General features: G+C 41.7%; 1 protein-coding gene across 3 annotated transcripts in view; it reads right to left on the reverse strand.

The window, feature by feature from the left end:
• The window catches only part of Mdn1 (midasin AAA ATPase 1), a 125,118-nt gene that overhangs the window by 37,482 nt on the left and 63,176 nt on the right, over window positions 1–24,460 (reverse strand). For all 3 annotated transcript variants that reach the window (XM_075971270.1, XM_075971269.1, XM_075971268.1), the window contains exons 45-66: window positions 23,195–23,311; window positions 21,605–21,813; window positions 20,465–20,613; window positions 19,925–20,136; window positions 19,248–19,468; window positions 17,816–17,929; window positions 16,845–16,977; window positions 15,903–16,018; window positions 14,808–14,941; window positions 12,062–12,219; window positions 11,754–11,874; window positions 11,311–11,521; window positions 10,648–10,876; window positions 10,258–10,378; window positions 9,026–9,196; window positions 7,364–7,578; window positions 6,504–6,891; window positions 5,638–5,747; window positions 4,096–4,804; window positions 1,552–1,713; window positions 1,142–1,415; window positions 357–592 (exon numbers count right to left, since the gene is read on the reverse strand). In XM_075971270.1, the coding sequence (XP_075827385.1) occupies window positions 357–592; window positions 1,142–1,415; window positions 1,552–1,713; window positions 4,096–4,804; window positions 5,638–5,747; window positions 6,504–6,891; window positions 7,364–7,578; window positions 9,026–9,196; window positions 10,258–10,378; window positions 10,648–10,876; window positions 11,311–11,521; window positions 11,754–11,874; window positions 12,062–12,219; window positions 14,808–14,941; window positions 15,903–16,018; window positions 16,845–16,977; window positions 17,816–17,929; window positions 19,248–19,468; window positions 19,925–20,136; window positions 20,465–20,613; window positions 21,605–21,813; window positions 23,195–23,311 (4,510 nt within the window). The remainder of the gene's footprint in view (window positions 1–356; window positions 593–1,141; window positions 1,416–1,551; window positions 1,714–4,095; window positions 4,805–5,637; window positions 5,748–6,503; window positions 6,892–7,363; window positions 7,579–9,025; window positions 9,197–10,257; window positions 10,379–10,647; window positions 10,877–11,310; window positions 11,522–11,753; window positions 11,875–12,061; window positions 12,220–14,807; window positions 14,942–15,902; window positions 16,019–16,844; window positions 16,978–17,815; window positions 17,930–19,247; window positions 19,469–19,924; window positions 20,137–20,464; window positions 20,614–21,604; window positions 21,814–23,194; window positions 23,312–24,460) is intronic.

Raw genomic sequence — 24,460 nt, forward strand, 5'->3', positions numbered from 1 at the left:
TGGAGCCCTGGCTGGTCTCAAACTCACAGAGATCCGCCTGCCTCTGACTATCGAGTGCTGGGATTAAAGGTGTGCGCCACCACTGCATGGCAAGGAAATCTCTTATAAATTGTATTATTCTGGAAATAAGACTGATTCTGACTTTATTATTCCCTATATTAAGAGCTACTGTAAAATTTGCTGAAACTGACATGTTTACCCTATTTTTTGAGGAAGATCTTACTGAGTTAGAGGTAAGCCTTTTGTCTATGTACAAATATGCAAGACATCATCACTGGAGACAGTTTGAGGCCACATCCTATGGGCAAACTTAGGTCCTTGGGCAATTCACTCCTCCTCCTAGCTGGTTGCACTACCTGTTGCAGTACAGGGTGTTCTGGCCAGTCCTCCAGCAACCGACTGACAGCTTCTGAAAAGCCTTGGAGCACAGGTTGGCACTGCCGGGCTTCTGCCACATTGGGGTGCTGGTAGAAATCATAGGGCCCGTCCGGCTTCATCATCAGGTCTGAGGATGCCTCCCCATACAGAGTGTTATAGGAGAGAGAGCAGGCCAAAAGCTGACTGCCCAGGAGCTGTTCATTCAGCTCAACTCCTGTCAAGGTAACAAGATCATGGGAAGTCAGTGAACTCAATAAGATTGTTTAACAAGAAGTTATAAAGATGTCAGAAACAATGAACTAACTGGGACTAAAGGCTCTTTCCAATGGAGTAATTGCAAGTTTCATGTCAGAAACATCATGCAACCAACTGATGTCAAACCAGATTCCGTGAGTTGCAAAGAATTGCTGAGTTCCCAGATTGTTTTAAAACATATATGAAGTTAGAGACAAAGAATGTATCTCAATGTGAGGTACTGAGGTTGTACTCTTAGCATCATATAAAATAAACAACCAGAGAAAAAGTGGAAACACTTCAAGAAAAAACAACACACAAATCAAATCCACATCTTTTCTCATAGGCTACTAATGAAAATCTGTACTACTGTAGACTTTTAAATCAAGATTTAAAAATTTTAAGCTATGGGAACTAGGAACAGGAAACTAAATGAAAATGGTAATTTCGTTATCTTAAATTGTTCCAGAAATAGCAAAATCATCTACTCATTTTGATTTCCCAAGAGCATTTAGGAGAATTTCCATACCCATCAGAGGGTAGAAGTGTGTCACCAGAGATGCTCCAGTCTGATAGCAGGATAGAAACAGGCTGAGATAGTGTTTTGTTTCATGTGGTGGCACAGTCTGTTGGTACCAAAGGGACCGTGCAAAGCTGAGGCACAACTGTTGATGTATCAGCATCACTGCCTGCATTGAACTCTGGGACAGGAGAGCTGGGTCTGTGGCTTCCTCCTCTTCTTGCCTTTCTGAAGCTCCTTTTTTCTCCTCTAGAGTTTGTTCTATCAAAATATCTGCAAAGTCCTAAACAGCAATAGAACAATGAGTTTGATTACAACCTACAGAAAATGGAGAGAAGGAGTATGAACGGTCAAGAGAACAGGGCCATTCAATGAAATAAATGAAATAATGAATACAGCCACAGAGCATAATCCGCTACCTTTTCATGCAGTGGGAAGAGTTTTCTGAGCTCAAGTTCTTCCTCCTCCTCCTCACTCAGGGCTGCCCTGCAGCTCCTGCTTCGGTATCTGTACAGGCTATTCTCTTCTTCTGCCTTCTCTTGGGCTATGCGCTCCTGTTCATCCCACTCATTGATGATCTCCTGAAAGGTCATACGGGCAGAAAAAGGAAGCATTCACAGGACCACAGGCAAGATTTATCAATCTTGGCTTCCCACATGTATGAAGGTACTAAGGGCCCCCAAACATAAGACAACAGCTAAGAAACAACATTGGCAGAGAGCTAATGGGCTTTTGTTCAAGCTGTGGGTCATCATCACTTTCCTGGCTTCTGCACCGCTACAATTTCAGCGATCTACAAGTATGCCACAGTACAGCTAACCCTAGTATACTTTTTGTTCAAGGGGGTGAGGGAGTGGACAAAGAATGCACTTAGTGGGCAGTTTAGCAAGCTGCCTAAGGCCTAGGGTTCAACATCAGACTATGCTAGACACTTCCTGAATGCCCTGCTGTCTCAGATTTTAGGTCCTTAAATTGGCAAAAACTATAAATGATAGGCAGAGGCTAGAGCAGTCTAAGTAGTAGGTTCCAGGCCAGCTAGACTACAGTGAAATCGTCTCCAACAACAAAAATGTATTAAATGAAGGAAACCAACATGTGTTTTTTTCTTGTTGTTTAGTTTTTTTTAAATGTAGGTCTTTTAAAATTACAATCTAATTAAATATGAATGGATATTTTGCTTGCCTGCATGCCTGTGCACTGGGTGTACCTGGTATCCAGAGGCCTGAGAGGAAAAGGTCCCCGGAATTGGAGTCAAGGATGATTAGGAGATGCCACGTGAGTGCTGGCAATCCAACTCTTCTCAACTAGCTCTCCAACCCCTTCTTTTCTTTTTTTCATTTAAGTCTCATGTATCCCAGGCTATCCTCAAACTCTTTATGTAGTGCAGCTGGTTTTCTCCTGATCCTCCTGCCTCTACTCAGTAAATGCTGGAATTAATTGGGTGTGTGCCCAAGTGTTGCCATCAATTTTTGAGGGTTTAGGAAATAGTAGGTATCATTAAAGAAAGATAATTAAATTAAAAGCCTAAGAAGTAGGATTAAATATTTATGTTTTTAAAGATTCAATTTTTATGTGTTAGGATATTTTGCCTATATGCATGTCTATACACCATGTGCATAACTTCTGCCCTTAGGAGGCCACGAGAGGGCATCAGATTCCCTGACACTAGAGTTACAGGCGGTTTTAAGAGGCACATGTGTGCTGGGAACCAAACCAAGATCTTCTGGAAAAGCAGCTAAGCCCATATTTATTTAATTTTTAAAGATAAAGAGCTAGAGCTAATGGATTTGACACAGGTGAGCCAGAACTGGTTGAGGTCAGGATAACTCCTGATCTTCGTGCTGGAATGACAGGTCTGTATGTAAGCGCCCTGGTTTAGAAGGTACTAAGGAATCAAACTTAGGTCCTATGGTGTGCTGGGCCAGCACAACTGAGCTACACCTTCAGCACAGGCTTAATTTTTGTCCTATAATCAATCCTGTTCTCTAGGTTACCCAAAGATGCAAGACTATTTTCTATGAGATTTACTGTTTTTCTCTCCAAAATAGTAAATAAAGTATTAACTGTACAAAGTAACTTAATGGATGCACAGATGAGAAAATTAGCGAGGAAATATATGACAGGTAAATAATGCAGCAAGCAGGAATGATTACCAAGTGCTATTGGGTTTGAATACTAAGCAGATGGACGCACTGGTGCCTTGCTGTGTGTCCCACAGCTCTAGTGACCTGAGACTAAGTATCACACTGCACGCAGAGCACAGAATCAACCCTGAACAGCATGTTCTTTCAGTTGCTGAGTATTAGGTCACTATACTATAATATTACTTTCTTAACAAGCTATTGTTATAAAGTAAAATCTATAAATTTGAGGTATATTATATTATTTTTAAAAAAATGCTTATAGGGGCTGGAGAGATGGCTCAGAGGGTAAGAGCATTGCCTGCTCTTCCAAAGGTCCTGAGTTCAATTCCCAGCAACCACATGGTGGCTCACAACCATCTGTAATGAGGTCTGGTGCCCTCTTCTGGCTTGCAGGCATACACACAGACAGACTATTGTATACTAAATAAATAAATAAATAAATAAATATTTAAAAAAAAATAAAATAAAAAAATGCTTATAATACACACCACAAAGGAGGGCCCAGTTAATCTTTTAAAGACTGAAGGGAGCTGGGCACACTTGCTATGCTGGTACACACCTGTGACCTAAGATTTCAAGTAATAGGTAGAATAGGTGCCATAAGTCTGGGCTACATAATGAGTGCCAGGGCGGTCAGAAATACCCAAGGCCCTCAAAAAAAACCAAACAAACAAACAAAAAAAAAAAACACAGCACAGCCCCCGCCCCCACCTCCTATACACACTTTGTAATCAATGGAGAAAAGGGAAGCATCAGATGAAAACCTACTTCCCAACCATTCTCTACCATAGCAGGCAGTCCTCTTGGCAATAGGCTTACTTGGCATAGATGTCTGAAGAGCAGCAGGGCCCTCTGATCCAGTTCGCCTTTGTACAGCACATGGGAACGCAGGTAAAGGAGAGCATTCATCAGTAACTGCTCCCGGGTCGGGTAAGGCTGCTGCTGGCTCTTGCCTTCTCTTTCCTTTCCTCCTGAGCGCTTGACCATCAGTTTCCCCAGACCTTGCAGAGCTTCCACTGAGTTCACAGAGCACAAAGCATCTGCATGAGCATGATAGGTAGGGAAACTGGGGCCCACAGACGGGAAAGCTAGCACAGCCATGGCCAGGGCCCCCAGATTTTCTGCACAGATCACACTGCTGTGAAGGGAGGCATGGACTTCAGATGCCACGAGCCTCATGCCATGCTGCAACTGCAAGACAGATGCCTGCAGTGGGGCGACAGTGTCTGGATACAAGGCATACTCTTCTACAAGTCGCTTCCTAAACTGGTGATGGGACTGCTGCCAAGAGGCCTCCTCCTTTAAGAGGTTCTGGAGCACTTGAGCAGACCTTGATCTGTCTGCGTGGAGGGCCTGAAGGAGTCGCACGAGCAGGTCCTGAACGGCAGCGACCTCGGCGATGCTAGTGACGTAGTGGTGGATCTCTTGTACCAAGGACTCATAACTGGGTTGGTGGGGTCTGAAGGCCTGTTTTTTTGACAGGCTGTGAACTACATTCTCCAGCTGACTGATCCTTTGGGGAAGTAACCTGAAGGAAAATTAACACAACATACAAATGCTGTTAGAAAAGCAGCGAATCTAGACTGGGCCCTCAAATTGGGAAAGACAATGAAGACATTAGCTAATAAGAACTGTGAGGGTTATATTAGCAATGATAATGAGACTGGGTAACATCTTTAAGCATTCATGGAGTACCACACATGTTTGAAAAATACTTTCAATACATCTCATCAAAGCCTTGCCACAGCTCACTGACAGAGGCTGATCCAACAATCTGCCTTTGCTTTATGGACACAGACTGGATAGCATTAAGCAGGCTTTCTCTGTGTTGCTCTGGCTGTCCTGGAACTCACTCCACAGACCACTCAAACACAAGAGATCTGCTTGCCTCTGCCTTCCCAGTGCTAGTATTAAAGGCACCACTATCTGGCCTTCAATAACATTAAAAAATATTTAATTTATCTTTAATTGTGTATATGTACATTGTGTATGTGTGTCTATATGTGGGTATGTTCACTTAAGAGAAGGTGCCTGCTGAGGCCAGAGGCATGAGGCATCAAGATACCCCGAAGCTACTTACAGGTCGCTGTGAGCCTCTCAATGTGAGTGATGGGAATCAAGTTGGGTCCTCTGCCTGAGTAGTACACATCCTTTATCACTAAATCATCTCTTCAGTCCAACCTTCAGCATCTTTCCCCTCTTTTTGAATATACCTGCTTCCTGACCACAATGAACAATCTGGATCTAACTGGTCATATAGCTGAGCTATGTCACCACCACATTAACATAACTGCAATGCAGTAGTCAATCTCTTACTACCTTTTCTACCTCTCACCCCCAACACACACTCTGCTGCCTTACCTGATGTGTGGATGAGAGTGCTTGATAATCATTTCGTCTTCCAGGTCCCTTCCAGTCTGTAAGTGGGATAACAGGTTCCGGGTCTTCCACTCACACTGCAGCTGGCATAACTATTGGAAAAGCAAACAACAAATGGTCTTCTGTGGCCACAGCGGCGACCATGCACATGAAGACAATGTTCTGAGTGTGGGCAGAACAGTAAGATGGATAGGGATCTGAATGACCCAAAGGCCTGGGTCACTCAACTCAAAACTATTAGGCAAAAGGAACTGTATTACTCATACCACAAAAATATTAAGTGTCGGGCTGGAGAGATGGCTCAGAGGTTAAGAGCACTGACTGCTCTTCCAGAGGTCCTGAGTTCAATTCCCAGCAACCACATGGTGGCTCACAACCATCTGCAATGAGATCTGTCTCCCTCTTCTGGCCTGTAGGTGTACATGCAGGCAGAACACTCTATATATAAATAAAATAAAATGTTTAAAAAAAAAAAAAAAATTAAGTGTCTACCTATAGCTGCCTAACTTTCATCCCCTATCAGCTCCTCTTCAAAATAAAGTACATGTATCTATCTTAGTATGTTAGTTTCTTCAGTTTGTTTGGATGTTCAAGTGGTAGCAAGGGCCATATTATTTGAATTACACTTACAATCTCTAGGGTCTAGGGACACTATTCCGTTATTTCTCTGACAATGCCTGTTTCCCCTCTGCTAAGTCAAGTCAAAAATCTTAGAAGAAAATGCAGTCATTACAAGACTTGTGAGAACTCTCCCCGCTCTAAACAGCCTTATAGGGCACAAAGGAGTAAGTAAACGCAAATTCAGTGAGCCAGGGCAGCCCAGCCCAGGCTCTCCACCTGGCCCTTACCTCCTCTTGGGCATACTTGAGCTTGTATGCCTTCTTCACTGCAGGGTCGAAACGTGCCTGGGGAAGCCAAGTCTGAATCTGGAGTAAGCCAAGGCTCACCCAGAGTCTCCCGCGCAGGGCTGCTTCAGGGAGGTTCTTCTTACTCTCCACTTCATCAGAAAAGTAGTGCAGGGAGGCGAGCAAGAGGCAGAGAAGTTCTTTGGGCAGTGCCTCCTGACCACCCATGTTCCCGAGAGTCTGCTCCACATGCTGGAAGGCCTGGCTGTCTCCAAGCAGCAGTCGTTCACAGTTCTGCATGTACTTCTGCCGCTGGTGCACGGGAAGCAGCTCCGTGAGGCCGAGCAGGTGCCAGCACAGAACCAGCCCCTGGAGCCGTGAGTCTGTGCGTCTATGGGGACACACAACACAGCACTTACGGAGGCAGGGACTCAAACAACCTCCTTGACTATACACTTTCACTTTAGGAACTATTAACCACAGACTGTTATTATTTAAAGGTGAATTTCTCATGTAATCTTGCATGATTTTCTATTTATAACCTGTTGTTTCCTTTTTTTTTGAGACAGGGTTTCTCTGTGTAACAGTCCTAGCTGTCATGGAACTCGCCGAGATCCACATGCCTGTCTCCCAAATGCTGCGTGAGATTAAAGACATACACCACCACCACCCAACGGCTCAAATATTCTTAAAATCCCGGAATCAAACTCACAGTAGCCTGTTATGGATTGCAAGCATGTTAATCTATACAAAAACTCCCCTCACCTTCCTTCACTTACCAGAAGGCAGTTCTGAATGAACCCTCGCTACACATGGTAGAAAGCAGACGACAGCATTACAGACTATTTCCAGGGGAGAAATACCTGAATTCAGCTACTGAAGGCACAGACATGTTGGTCCACAGCAACGAGCTGATGTCCTGGAGCTGCTGGGCTCTCTCAACCCACTCCCCCAGGGTGACGTGTGAGGAAGACAGGAGGGGCAGGCCGTTTATGTCCCAGTGGCTTGCTCTGCTGCTGCTTGTTAACACACTGAAGCAACACTTGGAAAAAACAGCTCTGCAGAGGCTGCCAGGGCCCTGAACAACAAGAAGAGAACCAAGTAACTGAGAGATGGAAGTAGACAAAGGAGACAGGAGACATAAGAGGTGACATGACACAAAGTCTGTCAAAGTGAGACACAGAGATAGCCATCCACAACAAGGGTCACGTGGTCAATACATGATAGAAAAAGACAGTACATCCTACACGGCTCTTGAGAATCCATAAGATTTATCATCAGAGGCTTTGTGAGAGGTTTTGTAAAAGCCATTATCAATTAGCTTCGGTTACAATAAACATACCAAAGACATAAAAAGAATTCCATGAACATCTATAGAAATAAAGGTGGCACTTCAAGCAAGAGTAGAGAGGATGCATCATTTATAGACAAAGAGAAAAGGCTGCTTTCCTAACTCAGAAAACAAGACACACAGATAAGGTGGCTGGAGAGACAGACAAGTAGTAAAGAGCAGACTCATTTCCTAGCATCCACAATAGCTCCCAAATGCTTGGAGCTCCAGGTCCAGGGAGGCAGACACCTTCTGACCTCATATGGTCAACTCACGCTGGCAAAGACACATGCACATAATAAACAAATTAAGAAATAAATGAAAAGATATACTGCCAAGATTAAATATAAAACAAGGACACAGGAGAAAATAGTGAATCATTTTTACCCTACAACTGATGAAAGAAGTCATTTTTAAGTGTTACATGCAAAAGCCAGGAAAATGAAAGAGACTGGCATACCTAACATCATTAAACTGAGTGTCACGAAACAATCAAATCTTACAGACCAATAGAAATTCAGAAACATACTTCCAGCCATATTGGGAAAGTGTTAATATTGATAATCATGAAAAGATCTTTGTTAAATGTCTGTATGTGTGTGTTTCTGGTGCTTTTTCTTTTCTCCTGTTTGTTCTGTTCTGGTTTGTTTGTTCTTTTATTTGCTTGTTTGTTTTCTAGAGAGAAAGAAGGCATGGAGTTGAAAGAATAGGGAGGGAGGAGCTGGGAGACGAGGAAGGGGAGACTGATCAGAATATACTATATGGGAAAGTATGCTTTTCAATAAAAAGTAAAAAGAAGAAAATGAGTAAGACTGAAAAGTCCAGAGTGAAACAATCAGCTAAGGCCTGGAGGCTGCTACTCAGTGGTACCCAGCACACATAAGGCCTTAAGTTTGACTGCCAGCACCATAGTCAACAGGGTGTAATTGACAACACATGAAAAGATGCACAATCTTAAGAATCATCAAAGAAAAATACAAGTGATAATCAAGTACTACCACACACAGAAAAACTAAATGACCTTTTTTTTTTTACTAAATGACTTTTTAAAGGATTATAACTCAGAATTACATTAAGTCATTCATGATTTGGACAGTAAGCTTAATATTCCTCAGAAAACAAAGGATCCCAGTCACTTCTGTAAGTTATCAGTTCACAGAATCAACAGGCATTTATGACTTTTATCCTCACAAACCTTCAACGTGGAGTCCACATGGGACTTGGGCACTTCCTGCTGCGGTGTGTCAGGCAGAGGGCTCCACGTCAGCCAATACTCTGGATCTGTGGTAACCATACTGCTCCAGGAAGACCCAAATGTAGAGTTAAATAACTCTGACCACAAACAAGAAAGCTCTTTAGCAGACAGCTAGAGGTAAAAGAAAATTTGAAAAAGTTTCCATCATTCAGGTTATCAAGTCTGCCACTTAACATACATCAATACCCAATAGCGGCTTTTTTTTTTTTTTTTGATTTATCGAGACAGGATTTTTCTGTGTATCTCTGGCTGTTCTAGAACTTGCTTTGTCGACCTGCTCTGTTTCCTGAGTGCTCGGATTAAAGGCATGAGCTACCACTGCCTGGCTTCCAGTGGTGTTTTAAAAGATACTAATTCTAAACATCCTAATTTCAATGTCCTCTCAATTATCTTATCGAAGTTATTATGTAGGTTGCTTGCAGTTTTATAAACTAAGATGAGATGCTGTATAAACCTGTGCAGAAAGTAAACTAATTCACACCGTTGTAACATCAGCAAAGGAAATACATAAAATATGACTTAAAAATTTAAGGATGGGGCTGGAGACATGGCTCAGTGGTTAAGAGCATTGGCTGCTCTTCCAGAGGTCATGAGTTCAATTCCCAGCAACCACATGGTGGCTCACAACCATCTGTAATGAGATCTGGCGCTCTCTTCTGGTGTGTGGGCATAAATGTTGTATACACAATGAACAAACAAACAAATAAATCTTTAAAAAAAATTTAAGGATGTTCTAGTAAAATTATATTAACCACATTTTTAGTAGAATTCACATTCAACATGGGAGGCAAGAAAACACTTAAGACTTTTTTTTTTAAAGCCAAATAGGAATTTTTAAGTAGTCAATATTACTACATCATTTATTGGAAACCAAATGGCTATTTCTGTGATAAGAGCTGTAGGCCAGTGGTTGTGGTGGCACACATAACCCCAGCACTCAGGAGACAGAGGTAGGCAATGTCTGAGTTCAAGGTTAGCCTGGTCTATAAAGTGAGCTCCAGGACAGCCAAGACAATCCCCAACACCCCTAAACAGAGTTGTCCAACATCTCTGTTAAATGCAGAAGTTGAAAATCCAAGTTTACAATGTGTAGCGCTGAAAGTCAATGCCACAGAAATCTGATTAATCAAGACGAAGAGGAGGCTTATTTTCCTCTTGATTTTGGTTTTTACCTTTGGATAATGCAGTAAAGACCAAAGATTCCAAAGCTTTTGAGGCGCAATTGGCGTGTGCTTGAGACAAAATGCAATGTGGTGACTGATCTCCTCATCCATCTGCGGGTGTCTGCTTGACCTGTTCCAAAAATCAACAGGGAGAAGATGGGGGCCAACTATCAAGGAACTACTTTATAAGGGAAGGTGGAACACAAAGACTATGGTACTGGTGAGCACTTGATGGGTTTAGGCCTGAGACCAAAGCAATCAAAGCATTCTCAGGAAGACTGGTTTTCTAAAAGGGCAATGACTTCCCTGAGCCTCAGCAATCCCTCCTCAAGACACACACACAAGATAACGGAACAAGAGAACCTGTAATCCTTTAGAGAATAATGGAAAAGTGTTTACCGGCTCAGACAAGCCTGTGTTACAAAATCAGCTGTCATTCTGTACTGCCACAGCATAGCCAGGTACTCAGTTGCAGGCCACAGCTGAACGAGCCTGCTGAGGTGGACTAAAGAGCTGAAGCTTGGCTGGGATGGGGAAGAAGTCTTGTGTGCTTTCTCCAGGAAGCCACATGAAAGTCCTCTGGATTTTAGTTCCAAACCCTGAGTGTTCACAAGAGTCTTCAATTCATCTTCAATTCCAATAAGAAAGAAAGACATGGATTAGAACAAAGTACTCTAAGTCCAAGTCTAGATGCCCAACACCTGGGAGCACTGCTGTCCCTGATATTAACCTGAGTTAGCTGGTCAACATGTACTTTAAGTTTTTCCTATTAAAATCATATTAACTTCTTTTTTTCTTGTTTGAGACAGGGTTTCTCTGTGTAACAGCCCTGGCTGTCCTAGAACTCACTCTGCAGACCAGGCTGGCCTTGAACACACAGATTACTGGGATTAAAGGTGCACCACCACCGCCTGGCATAAACTCATATTAATTTCTACAAATCTAATACTATAACTGAACAATACTTGTGGAGTTCAGTCCAATGACTAAAGTTGGAGGGGAAACTTTATGAGCAACAAGGAAGAAGATAGCTTCAACAAACCAGACACCAGAAAATATTACCTAGGTTGACACCATCCAGAATGTTAGCTCTGAGGATCAATCCCCAGGCCCGTAGGAGACTTTTCTTCAAATTCCATTCAGAAGCAACCACTTGGAGACGATTAATGTCTTCTTGCCACCCACACTCCCCAAAGACAGGCAGCTGTTCTTTGATGACAAGGGCTTTGTTAAGGACTTGCAGCTGTGAAAAGCAGTCCACTACCAGTTTGTCCTGAAATAAACCCAAGAATGCGGACTCAAGAGCTGGAAGGAAGCGCTCTGTAGTAGCCTAGCACAGCTTGTGTGCTCAGGGGCAGGGAATGCAGCTCCACCCAGCCTCAAGAGTGAGTAGGAGCACTGTCGGATGAAATGAAGAGCTAGCTTTGGAGCAAAAGCAAGTCTACCTGAGCTTCCAGGTTCGGGAGAACCCCAGGGTTTCACTGACCACATGTTTCCAGATGTACCTTAAAAGGAAATGGCCGTCCCAGGAACGCCTGCAGCTTCTTGATGCCAGCAAAGCTGCCAGCTGGGGTGCCCAGACAACTGTGGATGTGCTCGGAGACAGTTTGTACCTCTTTATAATATCTTCAAAGAAAAAGGGGAAAAAGCTGGATACCATGAAAAGTCTTCTACATTTTTACATTTTAATGTAATGTGTTTACTAATATGCTAAGGAAATACATCAAAGCAAGATGAAACGGTTTTCAGTTTAAGTCCTCTTATCTGTTAACATTACAGATATTAACATTACCATTCAAAATAGGAGTCTTACTTGTCTTCATGATTCACCAGGAGTTGGGGGATCTGATGGATTAAATGTTTCAAAACCCAGTGCCAGTGGAGGGCAAGCAAAGCCAGACCTGGGGCATCTAATGTCACCGCATCAGCCACAGTCCAAAACCGGTCCCGCCATTTCACAGAACTTAAGATCTAAAACCAAAGAAAAACCATGACAATCGGTTAGTAAAAGACACGCAACATGTTGCAAATGGTAGTGCAAACCAGCAATCCCAGCACTTGGGAAAGCAGGATTGTGAGTCCAAGGCCAGTGTGAGACCGCTCTGCTGGGGGTCACTGCTGCCATAACTCCCCTTCTGCACACTAATCCCTAACTAGCAGCTGTATCTCCGGAGTGCTTACTTCGCTAACATCTCCATCTACAACCCTAATAGCTGCTGCTGATACACCCTCCCAGCTCTTCTAGTCTCTGTATGTCTGGAGAGCCCGTCTATTCTATTATTTTGCTCACTTTCAAAATTCAACTGTCTTAATTAGCTAGCAGAATTTATGCATCTTACAAATGGTTTCCCTCCAGTGGATACTTTTATAAATTTCATGAGGTTAAAGCTATCTTCATAACATTTTATTTACTTTGTTTAACGAATTGAAATTTAAATTAATGGTCAAATTTTAAAAACTGCCTGATAAACTGATTAGGTATAACTGGTGGCAAAAATCATACTGAACACACACAAAGTAAACCTTTCCCTTTGAGAAGCTATTTGGAGGCTAGGGATGCATGGTAGAGCACTTGCCTATCACACATCAGGTTCTGGGTATAGTTCCAAAGACCCAAACTTGGGGCAGGTGCACCCACCAAAGAAAAGAAAAGGACAGCAACAAACATTTAAAATATAATTGCTCCTCACTCAATTCAGGGAATTTGTTCCAAAGACCCCTTCTGGACTCCAAAGTATGGTTAAGCCTCTCAAATAAACGAGCAGGTTTGCCTATAACCTGCACTTATCATCAAATATGTTAAATCATCTCTAGATTATCTGTAAGACAGAGTCAATGGAATGCTATGTAAAACTTGCTACACTGCCTTTACAAATAATGACAAAGAGCTGGAGGGGGTTGGTTCACTGGCCAAGAGCACTTGCTCTTGAGGAGAACCTGGGTTCACTTCCCAGCACCAACATGGTAGCTACAGTTTTAGGGGATCTGGTGCCTTCTGGCCTCCACAGGCATCAGACACACATGAAGTACACACACACACACATATAAAATATGTGTCTAAAAAGAAAAAAAGACGATAAAACAAAACAAAAAAAAACATTTGTACATGTTCAGTACAGAAATACTTTTTGGGAGGGGGGAGACAGTTTTACAAAGTCAACATCAACCCAACTCATTAAAGAGCCAAATTAAATAGAAAATAAATGTATTATTTTGGACCTAAAGTTAGTTCAATCTATGAGTGTAGAAACAGGACATACAGTGGGTGAAGTGAACTGGATTTTCAAGCAAAACCAAGAGGTTGACAGTTTCCCTGTGATTAAATTTTTCCTGATGAAATTTGTGACTTTTTACTCATAGGGAAAAGTACATCAAAATTCAATGATCAACCTTTTCAAACTATCAATACAAACACACACATTAAAACTAGACGAGTATTGCACTGCAGAAAAGTTCAACACTGGTTCAGTCTATACACATCTGTCAGGGATGTGAAGTGCCCCTAAAGAACATGCCTGCCATAAACAGTATTACTTCTTTTTCAACCTCCTCAACTATAGAAAAGCCAGTGTAGGAAGCAGTTTTCCTTCACAGATTTAAATACACATGACACCATATGACTAATTGCAGAAAGCAGACGGGAAACCCAGCTTTCTTCTTTAAAAGAAGTAGTGATCTAATTTCTATTTGGAAAATGTCTACTTTTATTAAAGTATGTCATTGGTGTTAATAGAACTAAATGGTCCTTAATACTGACAGACACACCATACAAACAAGACCTTTCTGTGGGTTTTGGTAACCTTTATGGAAAAAAAGGCCCTATGACTAAAACATTTTATTAAATTTACAAGAATAAATTGGAATTAAAATGTTATTTAATCCACATGTGACAATGACAGATAAGAAAGCATAGGAAAACTAGAATTTAATTGTAAAACCCAAATGTACACTAATAGGCAAAGGGATAAATTGTAGAACATTTCTAGAAGAAGACAACCTGCTAAACATCAAACTACATGAATGCATCTTGTGGTGGTTCAAGTGAGAAAGGCTCATATATTGCAATGTTTAGTCTCAGCAGGTGAACTACTTAGGAAGGATTGGCTGTGTCACTGGGGGTGGGCTTTGAAGTTTTAAAAGCCCAAGCCAGGCTCAGACTCTTTCTGTCCCCTACCCAGGGATAAGGTATATGCTCTCATTTACTGTTGCAGTAATACCTGGCTGCCTGAGGTCATGCTCCCCACCATGATGGTCATGGACGAATCCTCTGAAATTGTAAGCAAGCAATTAAATGCTTTCTTTCAGAAGTTGGTCACTATGTCTGTCAAAGTAATAAAAAAGTGGCCAGACCAAAGATTTATACTGTACAATTCCATTCGATGGTGATTACAGATAGATTATGGATAAAGAGAGGAAAGAAATACAAAAGGACACAAGGAAGATTTTAGGAATGAAAATAAGTATCTTCCTGTCTTGATTGTTATATATCCGTTTTACAAAAATATACATGTCAAAATGTACTCTTTAGAAACAATGAAGGTAAAAAAGCCTCGCCTCACCTTACTGACATGAGTGTCAGGAACCATCCCTTGAGGAGACTGTACCCAGAGCAGGATTAGTGCATCACAAAGTTCAAAAAAAGCAGCAAGATTGGCCACAATTTCATGGGGCAGGCTGTGATAGCTCTCTGGATCTTAAGAGTCAACACAAATAAAACAAGAACATTCTATTAATCTTCAGGCTTTTTTTTAAACAATAAATTACAACATAAATTTTAATGTTATATTTAGTACAAATGTCTATTAGAAAGCTCAAAATCAAAAGCATATTTTGTATGTATTATGGAGGCATGTAATACCAGATGTTAATAAATGTCTTAGTGGAAAATACAAGCAACATAGCAAAATTACATTTTATACCTACATTTAAACACAAAAAAACTGGGGTTGGAGAGATGGCTTGGCAGTTAAGAGCACTTACTGCATTTTCAGTGGAACTAGGTTTGGTTGCAGCAGCCATATGACAGCTGTTATCTGACCTTCAAGTGCACCAGGGAAGCACGTGGTACACGCACATATATGCAAGCAAAATACTACACGTAAGTATGTATATATAATTTTTAAAAAGTAACAAAATGCAAAACACTGAACCCAGTGCCCATGTATTTGGGCGGTTTCTTAGGGTTTTTATCACTGTGATAAAACATCAGGACCTTCAGTCCACATTCCATCTAAAAAAGCTACCACAGGTTTGCCCTTGGGCCCATCTGGTGAGGGTGTTTCCCCTCAAATGACGCTAATTTAGGTTATCAAAAATGAGCTTTTAAAATATTTATATCTTCATAGCGTTTTGATTTCTGCACAGATATTCTGAGCCAAGAAACCTGCTTTTGAAGTGCTAGCTCTTCTACTTGCTAAAAATCGCATCCTGAACTTGCATGTGTCTCATGTTCCTAGTTCATGAGCTGAGAACCTACTTAGTTTCAAAGGCTTACTGTGAGGACCTGTAAGCAGCACGTAGCTGAGCACCTGGGACAACCAGTGCTGAGTGACGGATATAGTTCATTTCAAACTGAATTAAAAGCAGTAGCTGCTGAGTATGTCTTCTAACTGCAGCAACAGCATAACCACAATGCAAAAGGGAAAATGTTTTACCTTTATGGAATTCAAGAGACATCCTCAGAACACTGCTTCTTATCTTTTTACTACCAATGGACACCAAATTTCCTTCAGTGAATATCCTCTTTTCCCGGTCAAGATAGATAATTGTCCTGGAATGAAGTAATGTTTACTGGTTAACAGAACTTCTTTGGAATTAGCAAAGTTGTTTACTTGTGGTTTTTTTTTTTTGGTGGGGGGGACAAGGGCACATAGTACTGGGACCAAATTCAGGGTAGCAGGCATACTAGATAAAAAGTATTCTACCACTGATCTACAACTACAGTACAGAAATAATCTGAAGCATCATCAGTCCCTTCATCTAGCCCGTTCTTTGTCTGCAAATTCTGGACTAGAGGGGAAGGGTGCAAAAGAGGCAGGTAGATGGCAAACACTGGTATTAAGACTACTCCATTGTCTGACATTAACCTGAACTCTGCGTAGTGACTATCATTGCATTTGTGATAAATCATACTCATGGGTTCACTTTACAAGAAGATTCATCAAAATCACATGTTCATTATTACATACCAGCATACAATACATACTGTATTTTAATTATACATTTATTTTTTAAAATATATGGCCAATTTGGGGGTAAAACAAAACCAAGAACTTGCCTAGGCAAAAAAAAAAAAAAAAAATTACATGGATGTTTACTTAAGTTGCAGGAGTTATTCCTGTCTGCTGTGTCTGAGGATGACAACTGAGGCAAGTGTCTGAGAGCATGAGTAGATAATGGAAAGTTGTGGGACCTGTATGCAGAAGAAACACAACTATCCTGAGAGAGATTAGCTTTCAAATAATGCCCACCACTAATGCTGAGTGAACACATCTAACACCTACTGTTTGTTTCATAACATTAAAGCCCACATAACCTGTATTTGTTATATAGTAGATAAGGCCATGAGAGTGTCTCAAGCTTTAGGTTTCACCTACTTGTTTGCAACTGATTCTAAAAGGGCAAAGAGCTGCTGAGACTGGTCTGCTTGTGGATCGAAGTCCACTGAATTTCTAATGATGTCCAAAGCCTGCATGTTCCACCGGGGGTCCAGAGGGATCACAAAGTCATCTAATTTAAAGAAAGACAAAAATTGTACAATTAACAAGCCTGACTTGTAAAGTCTAAGCTGACTATTTCACTGTTTCCTGTTGACCACACACAGGCTCATGGGAAGAACAGAATAGAACCCTGTAGCTCCAGTCTGTGGCACTGCAGAAATACAGAGCGAGCAGCTTCTCTACTTTCTTTCCAAAATCAAACACCCCTGTGGACCAAAACCTCCTCCTACCCTAGAATATTAACACTCTCCTCTTTCAAATACAAAACAGAACAATTCAAGATTATTTTGCTTAAAACCATTTCGCTGACCATGCCTGGTAATGATTATGTAGCCCAGCTTCTGAAGAGGTTAAGGCAGAACTGCTTGTGCCCAGGCTCAAAGCACCTGCCTGAGTAACGTCAAGACTCCATCTCAGAACCAGAACTGGCCAGGCATGTCAGTGTGGACATGTGATCCCAGCTTTCAAACGAATACTTAATTATCAAAAGAAGAAATATACTGAAGACTAACTCGTGTTATCAAGGCTTTGTATCTGAAGCAAATGATCCTGTGTAGTTTTCTCTCAAGTGAAATATTTTATGCGAAAACTCTTTTAGTTAATATGATAGTAAACAAAAATCTTCAAAGTGGAAGAGACAGAAATAAAAATTTTACATTGTCTCATTTTTCTACCAGTCATTCTCTAACATAGCTGACTTCATCTTTACACTCTCAGGTTCTTCCTAGCATACCATTCAACCCCTTCAGATGATAGACAAAACAGTTTTGAAGACAGTTTGCATCTGCATATATCAAGTCTTCTGAAACACATGGTGATGGTGGGACCTGTTAAAAGCAGGTACATACCTATTATATTTGTCTGTAATATTTTCAAGACATTACTGACTCCAGCCGAGAGGGAATTTGAGTAAAAATTTCTAAGAGCAGTGGCACTGGCTTCCAGGGGAATCTGCACGGACTCTGGAAGGAGAGGTATTGTTAAGGCTCAGAGCCATAGTGCCTAAAGAACGTTCTGCAATGATGAAAACAGTCAAACAGTAGCTATACAGAAACGAGTGAATTGTGGCTAGGGCTAATGAAGCACTGGAGTTTACAAGTTATTGAACTTCCAAGACTTTATGTTCTTTCTGTTCATTTGTGTTACTCTCTCTAGCAATCATATAAAACAATAGAAACAAAAATATCACAAAATTCTCTACAAATATTTTGATACCAATGTCACTAAACAAGAGATATGTGTTTACCGGCTTATCTACAAGTTCTTGGGAAGCAGAGAGGTCATATACATTCATTTACTAAGGCTGACATTTTTTAATGGGGGTATGTGCAGGTCCGTGCACATGAGAAAGCTTGGGCACTCAGAACCATCTACCTCCTCTGAGATGGGTCTCTTCTTTGTCTATAGTTTACCAATTAGGTTATACTGCTTGGCCAACAAGCCTGGGGCACAATTCTGTCTCCTTGGTGCTGGCAGTGAAAGCAATTCTGGAACTTCCACTTTGCTTACAAGGCATGTGAATGACTAAGAAGTTCCATGTCCTACACTCCACAGTGCAGGCAGGGATTGTCATTGTTACTGTCTTTTCTCTGCTCTGAACAGATGACAAATTAAGCAAGTATCTAGCAGTACCAATATGAAAACAGAATTGGGGCCAGGCATGGTAGCACATGCGTTTAGTCCCAGCACCTGGGAGGCAGAGACTGATATACCTTTTTGAGTTCTCCACCAGCCAGAGCTACATGAGACCCTGTCTCAAACAAATAAAAACAAACAAAAATCAGGATTAGTAATTTGGGCATCTTAAGGAAAAATAAATGTTTAAAACCAACGGTGTTCCCAGAGAAAATGTTTGTACAGGAAAAAAAAACTGTTTATGCTAAAAGTAACATGATACAGCTGGGTGTGGTGGCATGGGCCTTTAATCCCAGAACTTGGGAGGCAGAGAGGCAGATCTCTCTGAGGTCGAGGCCAGCCTGGTATCTAGTTCCAGGACAGCCAAGGCTACACAAAGAAAGACCAAAAAAAGAAAAGGGGGGTAACACGAGGCAGTATATTTTCCCTTTGACCCGAAAAGGAAGACAAACTGAGGCATTTCTCTTGATACACAAGGGGCAGACATGTCCCTATCTAACAGCTACTTTACAACAACACAGCTGTTCATTGTTTCCCAGCTATAACTTCAACAGTGCGGTCACAGACCAACATATCGCCGAGGTGCTCCAACAAGGGAAGCATATGTAGACCCCTCCACTGGACAATTCAAGCTCTGCTACTCACCGAGCCCCTGTGGTATGTTCTTGGCTAAATGACAAAGCCATTTAACTCTGAGCATCCAATCCTGATTGGTTGCTCTTTCTATGAGCAATTTAACAGCCACGGCTAAAACCTCCGGTTCATCGACCCAGTAAGTATCCACTTCCACTGCATTGAATGTCAGGTTCTCAGGGTTACAGCTCTGCATAATGTTCTCTAAGTCCTGCAAAGTGAGAGGCTGACTCCTGCAACTCACAGAAAGAAAAAAGCTGGAATCAGAACAGTCTTTCACGTGGCATTTCAAAAAACTCAAAGATAATGGTTTTGCAAATAACTATATCAAAGAGATGAAGAGGCAAAGACAAAAAAACCAAACAAAAACCAAACCAACCAGTGAGACACACAGTTAGGGATGGGGTGTAGTTGAGTGGCAGAAATACGCTCAGCACGACAAAGGCTCTGCCTGGATTCCATCCCTAGTGTGTGGATACACATTCTGATTGGTTGCTCTCTATGAGCATATAACAGCCATAAACAGAACATCTGGCTCATCAGTCTACTCATCAGACTTCTAAAATAAATGGGACTGATAATAATAGCCATATTAAACAGTAGAAATGTGATAATAAGGGGTCACAAATGCTGGGCTGGCTGACCTCTGCAAAGGCTGTCCAAGAGAACACACTAAAGGCTCTGCTGACCTTGTCCAGCTGCTAGTTTTCATGCTCATCCTGTTGAGGCAGTATGCCAGGATCTGCCCATCACTTCGGACGACAGACAGGCAAGAATCTTCTGTTGCAAAGAGAGCTGAAGGCACAGAATCTGGCCACAGCCCTGTGGCAAGAATGGAGTGTCCCCAGGTTTCCCGAGCTTGCAGAGATGAAGTATGACTCTCCAGCAAAGCCTGCACAAGCTGCAGAATGTGAAACACAAGTCAAGAGCACTGACACAGTGACATTATCAAAATCACCCAACAGACAAATGCGTGAGAGATTCCAAGGCTCACACAGCCACCAATAAACAATTCTTAGACACATTCTTTAATGAATAACATTAGTTAAATTTTTACCAATGTTTAGGGAAAGGAATATTTAAATTAAAACCATTTTCCAGAAAAGAACCTAGATAACAGATCTCTACAACAAGAGAGCAGTCAACTCTGTTAAAAGTTGCCATTCACAAAGTAATTCCCTCCACTTCAGTGTTACAACTTAGACGGTGGTATAATCCATTCACAGTACCTTCCGGTTTGCTGCTGAGTGCTGAGAGCAGACATACACATCCCAGCATGCTTCAAAAAAGGCTTTGTCTAAACTCAGACCTCGCTGTAGGTACTGAACAATGAGTACGGCAGCCTGACTGAGAGTAGAAAGTGATGATGTCGGAGAACCTAGAAAAATAAAACATTGCCATATGTGACCAAAGGTGTTCTAAATCTTTGCTAAAAACTGATAAATATATCCTTACTCTTCTGTACACTGACTCCTAACCATGTATTTGCTTTGTATATGGAGTTTTCCGAGAGCTCAACAGATGTGTAATAACATTCCTATCTCTCCCCCATCTGTCTTCCCTCTTATTCTTCTGACCTCCAGCAGTGTATCAGAACTCTTTGACAGCTGTCACTGTATCTTTAATCTCAAGCTGACACACACCACACAAAGGGCAACAGGCCCTCTGTGAAATCCCAACTGTCAGTATAAGTAATTCTGACATTTTCAGCCACTGGGCCTCATCTGTGACAGGGAAGCAAGCATGCTGAAAGCACAAAGCAATTACTCAGTAAATAGTAAAAACTACTTCACCTATTGCTACTCGTTCTTTTACTGCATGAAAAAAAAAATGACAAAATTAGAGCTGCTTCAACTCAAAGTTTCTACGTTATTTCCCCTTCATAAGGGACAATGGTGACCCAGGAGACATGAAGGTAAAGCTCTTGAATCATAAAGCAGAATTGCTCAAGACATGGTCCCTGTTGGAGGGGCATGTACTCATTATTGCTTTAATTATATGTATACGTATCAATCTGTGCATCAAATATGGGTGTCCAAGGAGGCAAGAAGAACGTTGGATTCCCTTGAGTTCACTGACGGTGCTAGGAACTAAATAAATGCCAGCCTCTTGGAAAAGCAAGTGCTTGTAACCACAGAGCCATCTCTGTAGCTCCCTACTGAGTTTAAAAGATTGACAGCTACAGTTCTCCCAGAGGAGCAGAACTCCGCTTCTTGAGGTATTTGGAGATAACATTTTAAACATACTTTTTTGATCACTTTAATTTCAGTGCACAGCAAATGTGAGAAATCCTGGCCTACAGGCCCAACAGAGCAACGAGAATTGCTACAGCATTACAACTGCAAAGGCTCAGAAGTCAAGAAGCTCACCTCTAACAATGCTCTGGACCTCTGTGTGCAGAGCCAAGAGGATGTTACACACACTGTCCCCCACCAACCCAAGGCTGTGAAGCAGAACTTTCAAATCCAGGTTATCTGGGCTGATTCCATCTCCTTCTCCTGAAATGTAGATTTCAAGTCCACGATTCCTCATAGCTCGGGAAATTTCTCCATGAATAGGATCCATGGAAAGAAAAAGCCTAATAAATAAGAAATAATAAAAAAGGAAATTGAGAAGGAGAGGAAAATCAAATCCCAGTGTAACTAATGGTTTGGGCCTCTAGCACCAAATGTGTCTCACCTACAGGAAATCCACTGAAGAAGGTAACACCATCTCATGGTGTTATGATACTATTACCCACACCTCTCTTTTTAACACACATCAACACCACTACATCAATTTCCTTATGCCTACACTTTTGTTTGTAAAGATTTATTTTTATCTTGACATGGGTACATATGTATGTGTGGATGCTTGCAGAGTCCTAAAGAGGGTGTCAGATCCCCTAAAGCTAGAGTTCTCATAGTTATTTAGGTGCTGAACGTGGGTGTTCATAACCAAACTCAGACCTCTGAAAGAGCTGTAACCCCTGAGCCCTTTCTCCACCAGCATATACTGGCTTTTTAAAGACCCGTGTTGAGAACTCAGAGTCTTGCTTTCGGAAACTCTCCCACTCCGGCCATCCTAACCGGCTGTTCCATCCATTCACAGAGAGCAGAAAAGAACAGTGAACTCGGACCTTAGTGAGGCTTCTACTTCTGTGATAAAGCACCATGAGTTCACGTCAGCTTACAGCTCCACATCCCAGTCTACTATCTAAAGAGGCAGCAGGCAGGAACTGAGGCAGAGACCGCAGAGGACTGCAGCTTATTGGCTTGATCAGCCTGCTTTCTTATAATATCCAGGACCACACCCAGTAAGCTGGGCCCTCCTGCACCATCAGTCAAGAAAATGCACTACAAACTTGCCCACAGACAATCTAGTAGGAGCAGCTTTCTCAGCTAAGGCTGCCTCCTCTGAAATGACTCCACTCTGTATCTGGCTGACATAAACCTAGCCAGCACGACTCTTGCTAACAGTCCATTTTTCTTCATCCATGCTGCTCCAGATTCTCATGTTTGGTTCTGTTTCGTACCTTAGTCAGAAACAGAAAGAATGGATTCCTGGCTGGCTGTCCCAGACCTAACTTGCTCTTCTGGTAGTATGCCCTTCTTAATAAACAGCTTCCCATCTGTCCAGTCAATCCACGCAAACCATGGGTGTCATCCTTGTTTCACAAGTCCCACCCATGTGATCCTGTAACACAGGACACATTTTCTTTTCCCTGGGCTATCAGCAAAGGATTATGACTGACTTTCTACATTTTACTGTTAACTCCAGAGAAGGACCGTTCTGTATTCTGCTGTCCTCAAAGCCTAACAAGTATGTGGGAAACAAGAGGGCCTTAATATATATGTTTTAACTGAAGATTGCCTTCTCATAATACGGTGCACAGTTTACAAAGAGTTTCTATTAGATATATCTGCCTTTGTTACTGAAGCAACCAAATTTTTTATTAGAAAGTTGAGAGACAGAAGTACCTGAAACTGGGATGTGGTGTTACTGTGGAAGTGGCTCCATCGACCATTCCTCTCTCGTTAATGGTGAGGACACCACCAGGCTCGAGCAAAGCATTCAGACGATCCAGCACTGAGGGACTGCATAATGAGAATTCAAATGATATTTAGGCTGACATGTTGCCTTGACTCTATTACTCTTGCACAAGTTTGCACTTGCTTTTGGACCCACATCTTCCTTCCACAGATCAATCCATATAGCACTGTGATCTCCTCCAAGGGTGTGGTAAGCAGTTTCTACCTGGAGTCAATTCTGACTTAAAAGTCAATAAGCCTCCCTGCTCTGCTTTCTCAAGTACCCTTGAGGGCTGGGAGAAGGTTCTGATTAAGCCACAGCAAAAAACATTTTGCCCATGAGAAAAGAATACACTATTTAGTAGAGAGAATACTGCTGCTGACAAATCTGAGGAACGTGGAGATAGATTTTGAAACTGCTTACTCAAGGACAAGAATGATTAGATACTGACTGACTGCCTATGCTGTACTTTGTTCTGCTTTTGTATATAAGCAGGTTCTGAAATACACTTGTGGCTGCACAGAGTAAGCTGGCAGTCCCCAAAACTACCCTGTGTTTGTTGTGTTTGTTGTCTTTATCTCTTTCAATCTAACAGTTCCTTAAACTTCACCCCCGCCCCCAGATACCTCCTGCTGATCTTATGGGAGCAGGCTCCATACAAGGGCCAACTCCCTTCTCTCATTCCCACTCCTTAAGTCACATAGTTATATAAAAGAACCATTCATTGAGTAAATAAAACATGGAAAAAGTATCAGATAGATCTATCTCCTATCCCCCTTAAAATTATCAAATACGCTGGAAGGAAACTGGATTTCGATTGAAAATATCCAAATAAAGCTTCTCAGAGAAAGCACTACTTAAAAATAACTCCTATTATAGCAATTTCCTCCTTGCCCTTTTTCTCATTCTAGGATAAAAATATGAATTATGGTCATTGGTAATACTTACTAACGTTTGTCTATATCAGATCCTCTATTTCAGACAATCAGTATTTAAAATGATCCTAACAAGTAATCTCTAATGTTAAAGGTCTAGTGCTCTTTAGAAAAGCAAACCAATTTTGTTAGCCTTCACTCAGTCATCTAGTATGTTCACCATATGGCAGTCTAAGAATGGCGGAAGATGCACTGGTAGGGGAGAAATTCAATAGCTTTCTCGACCTAATGCAGGGAGCCCCAGTGTGTGTTTACAGTTAGCAAACACACGCCAAGTTT

This window comes from Microtus pennsylvanicus, chromosome 5 (genome assembly GCF_037038515.1).
Source record: "Microtus pennsylvanicus isolate mMicPen1 chromosome 5, mMicPen1.hap1, whole genome shotgun sequence".
NCBI lineage: Eukaryota > Metazoa > Chordata > Mammalia > Rodentia > Cricetidae > Microtus > Microtus pennsylvanicus.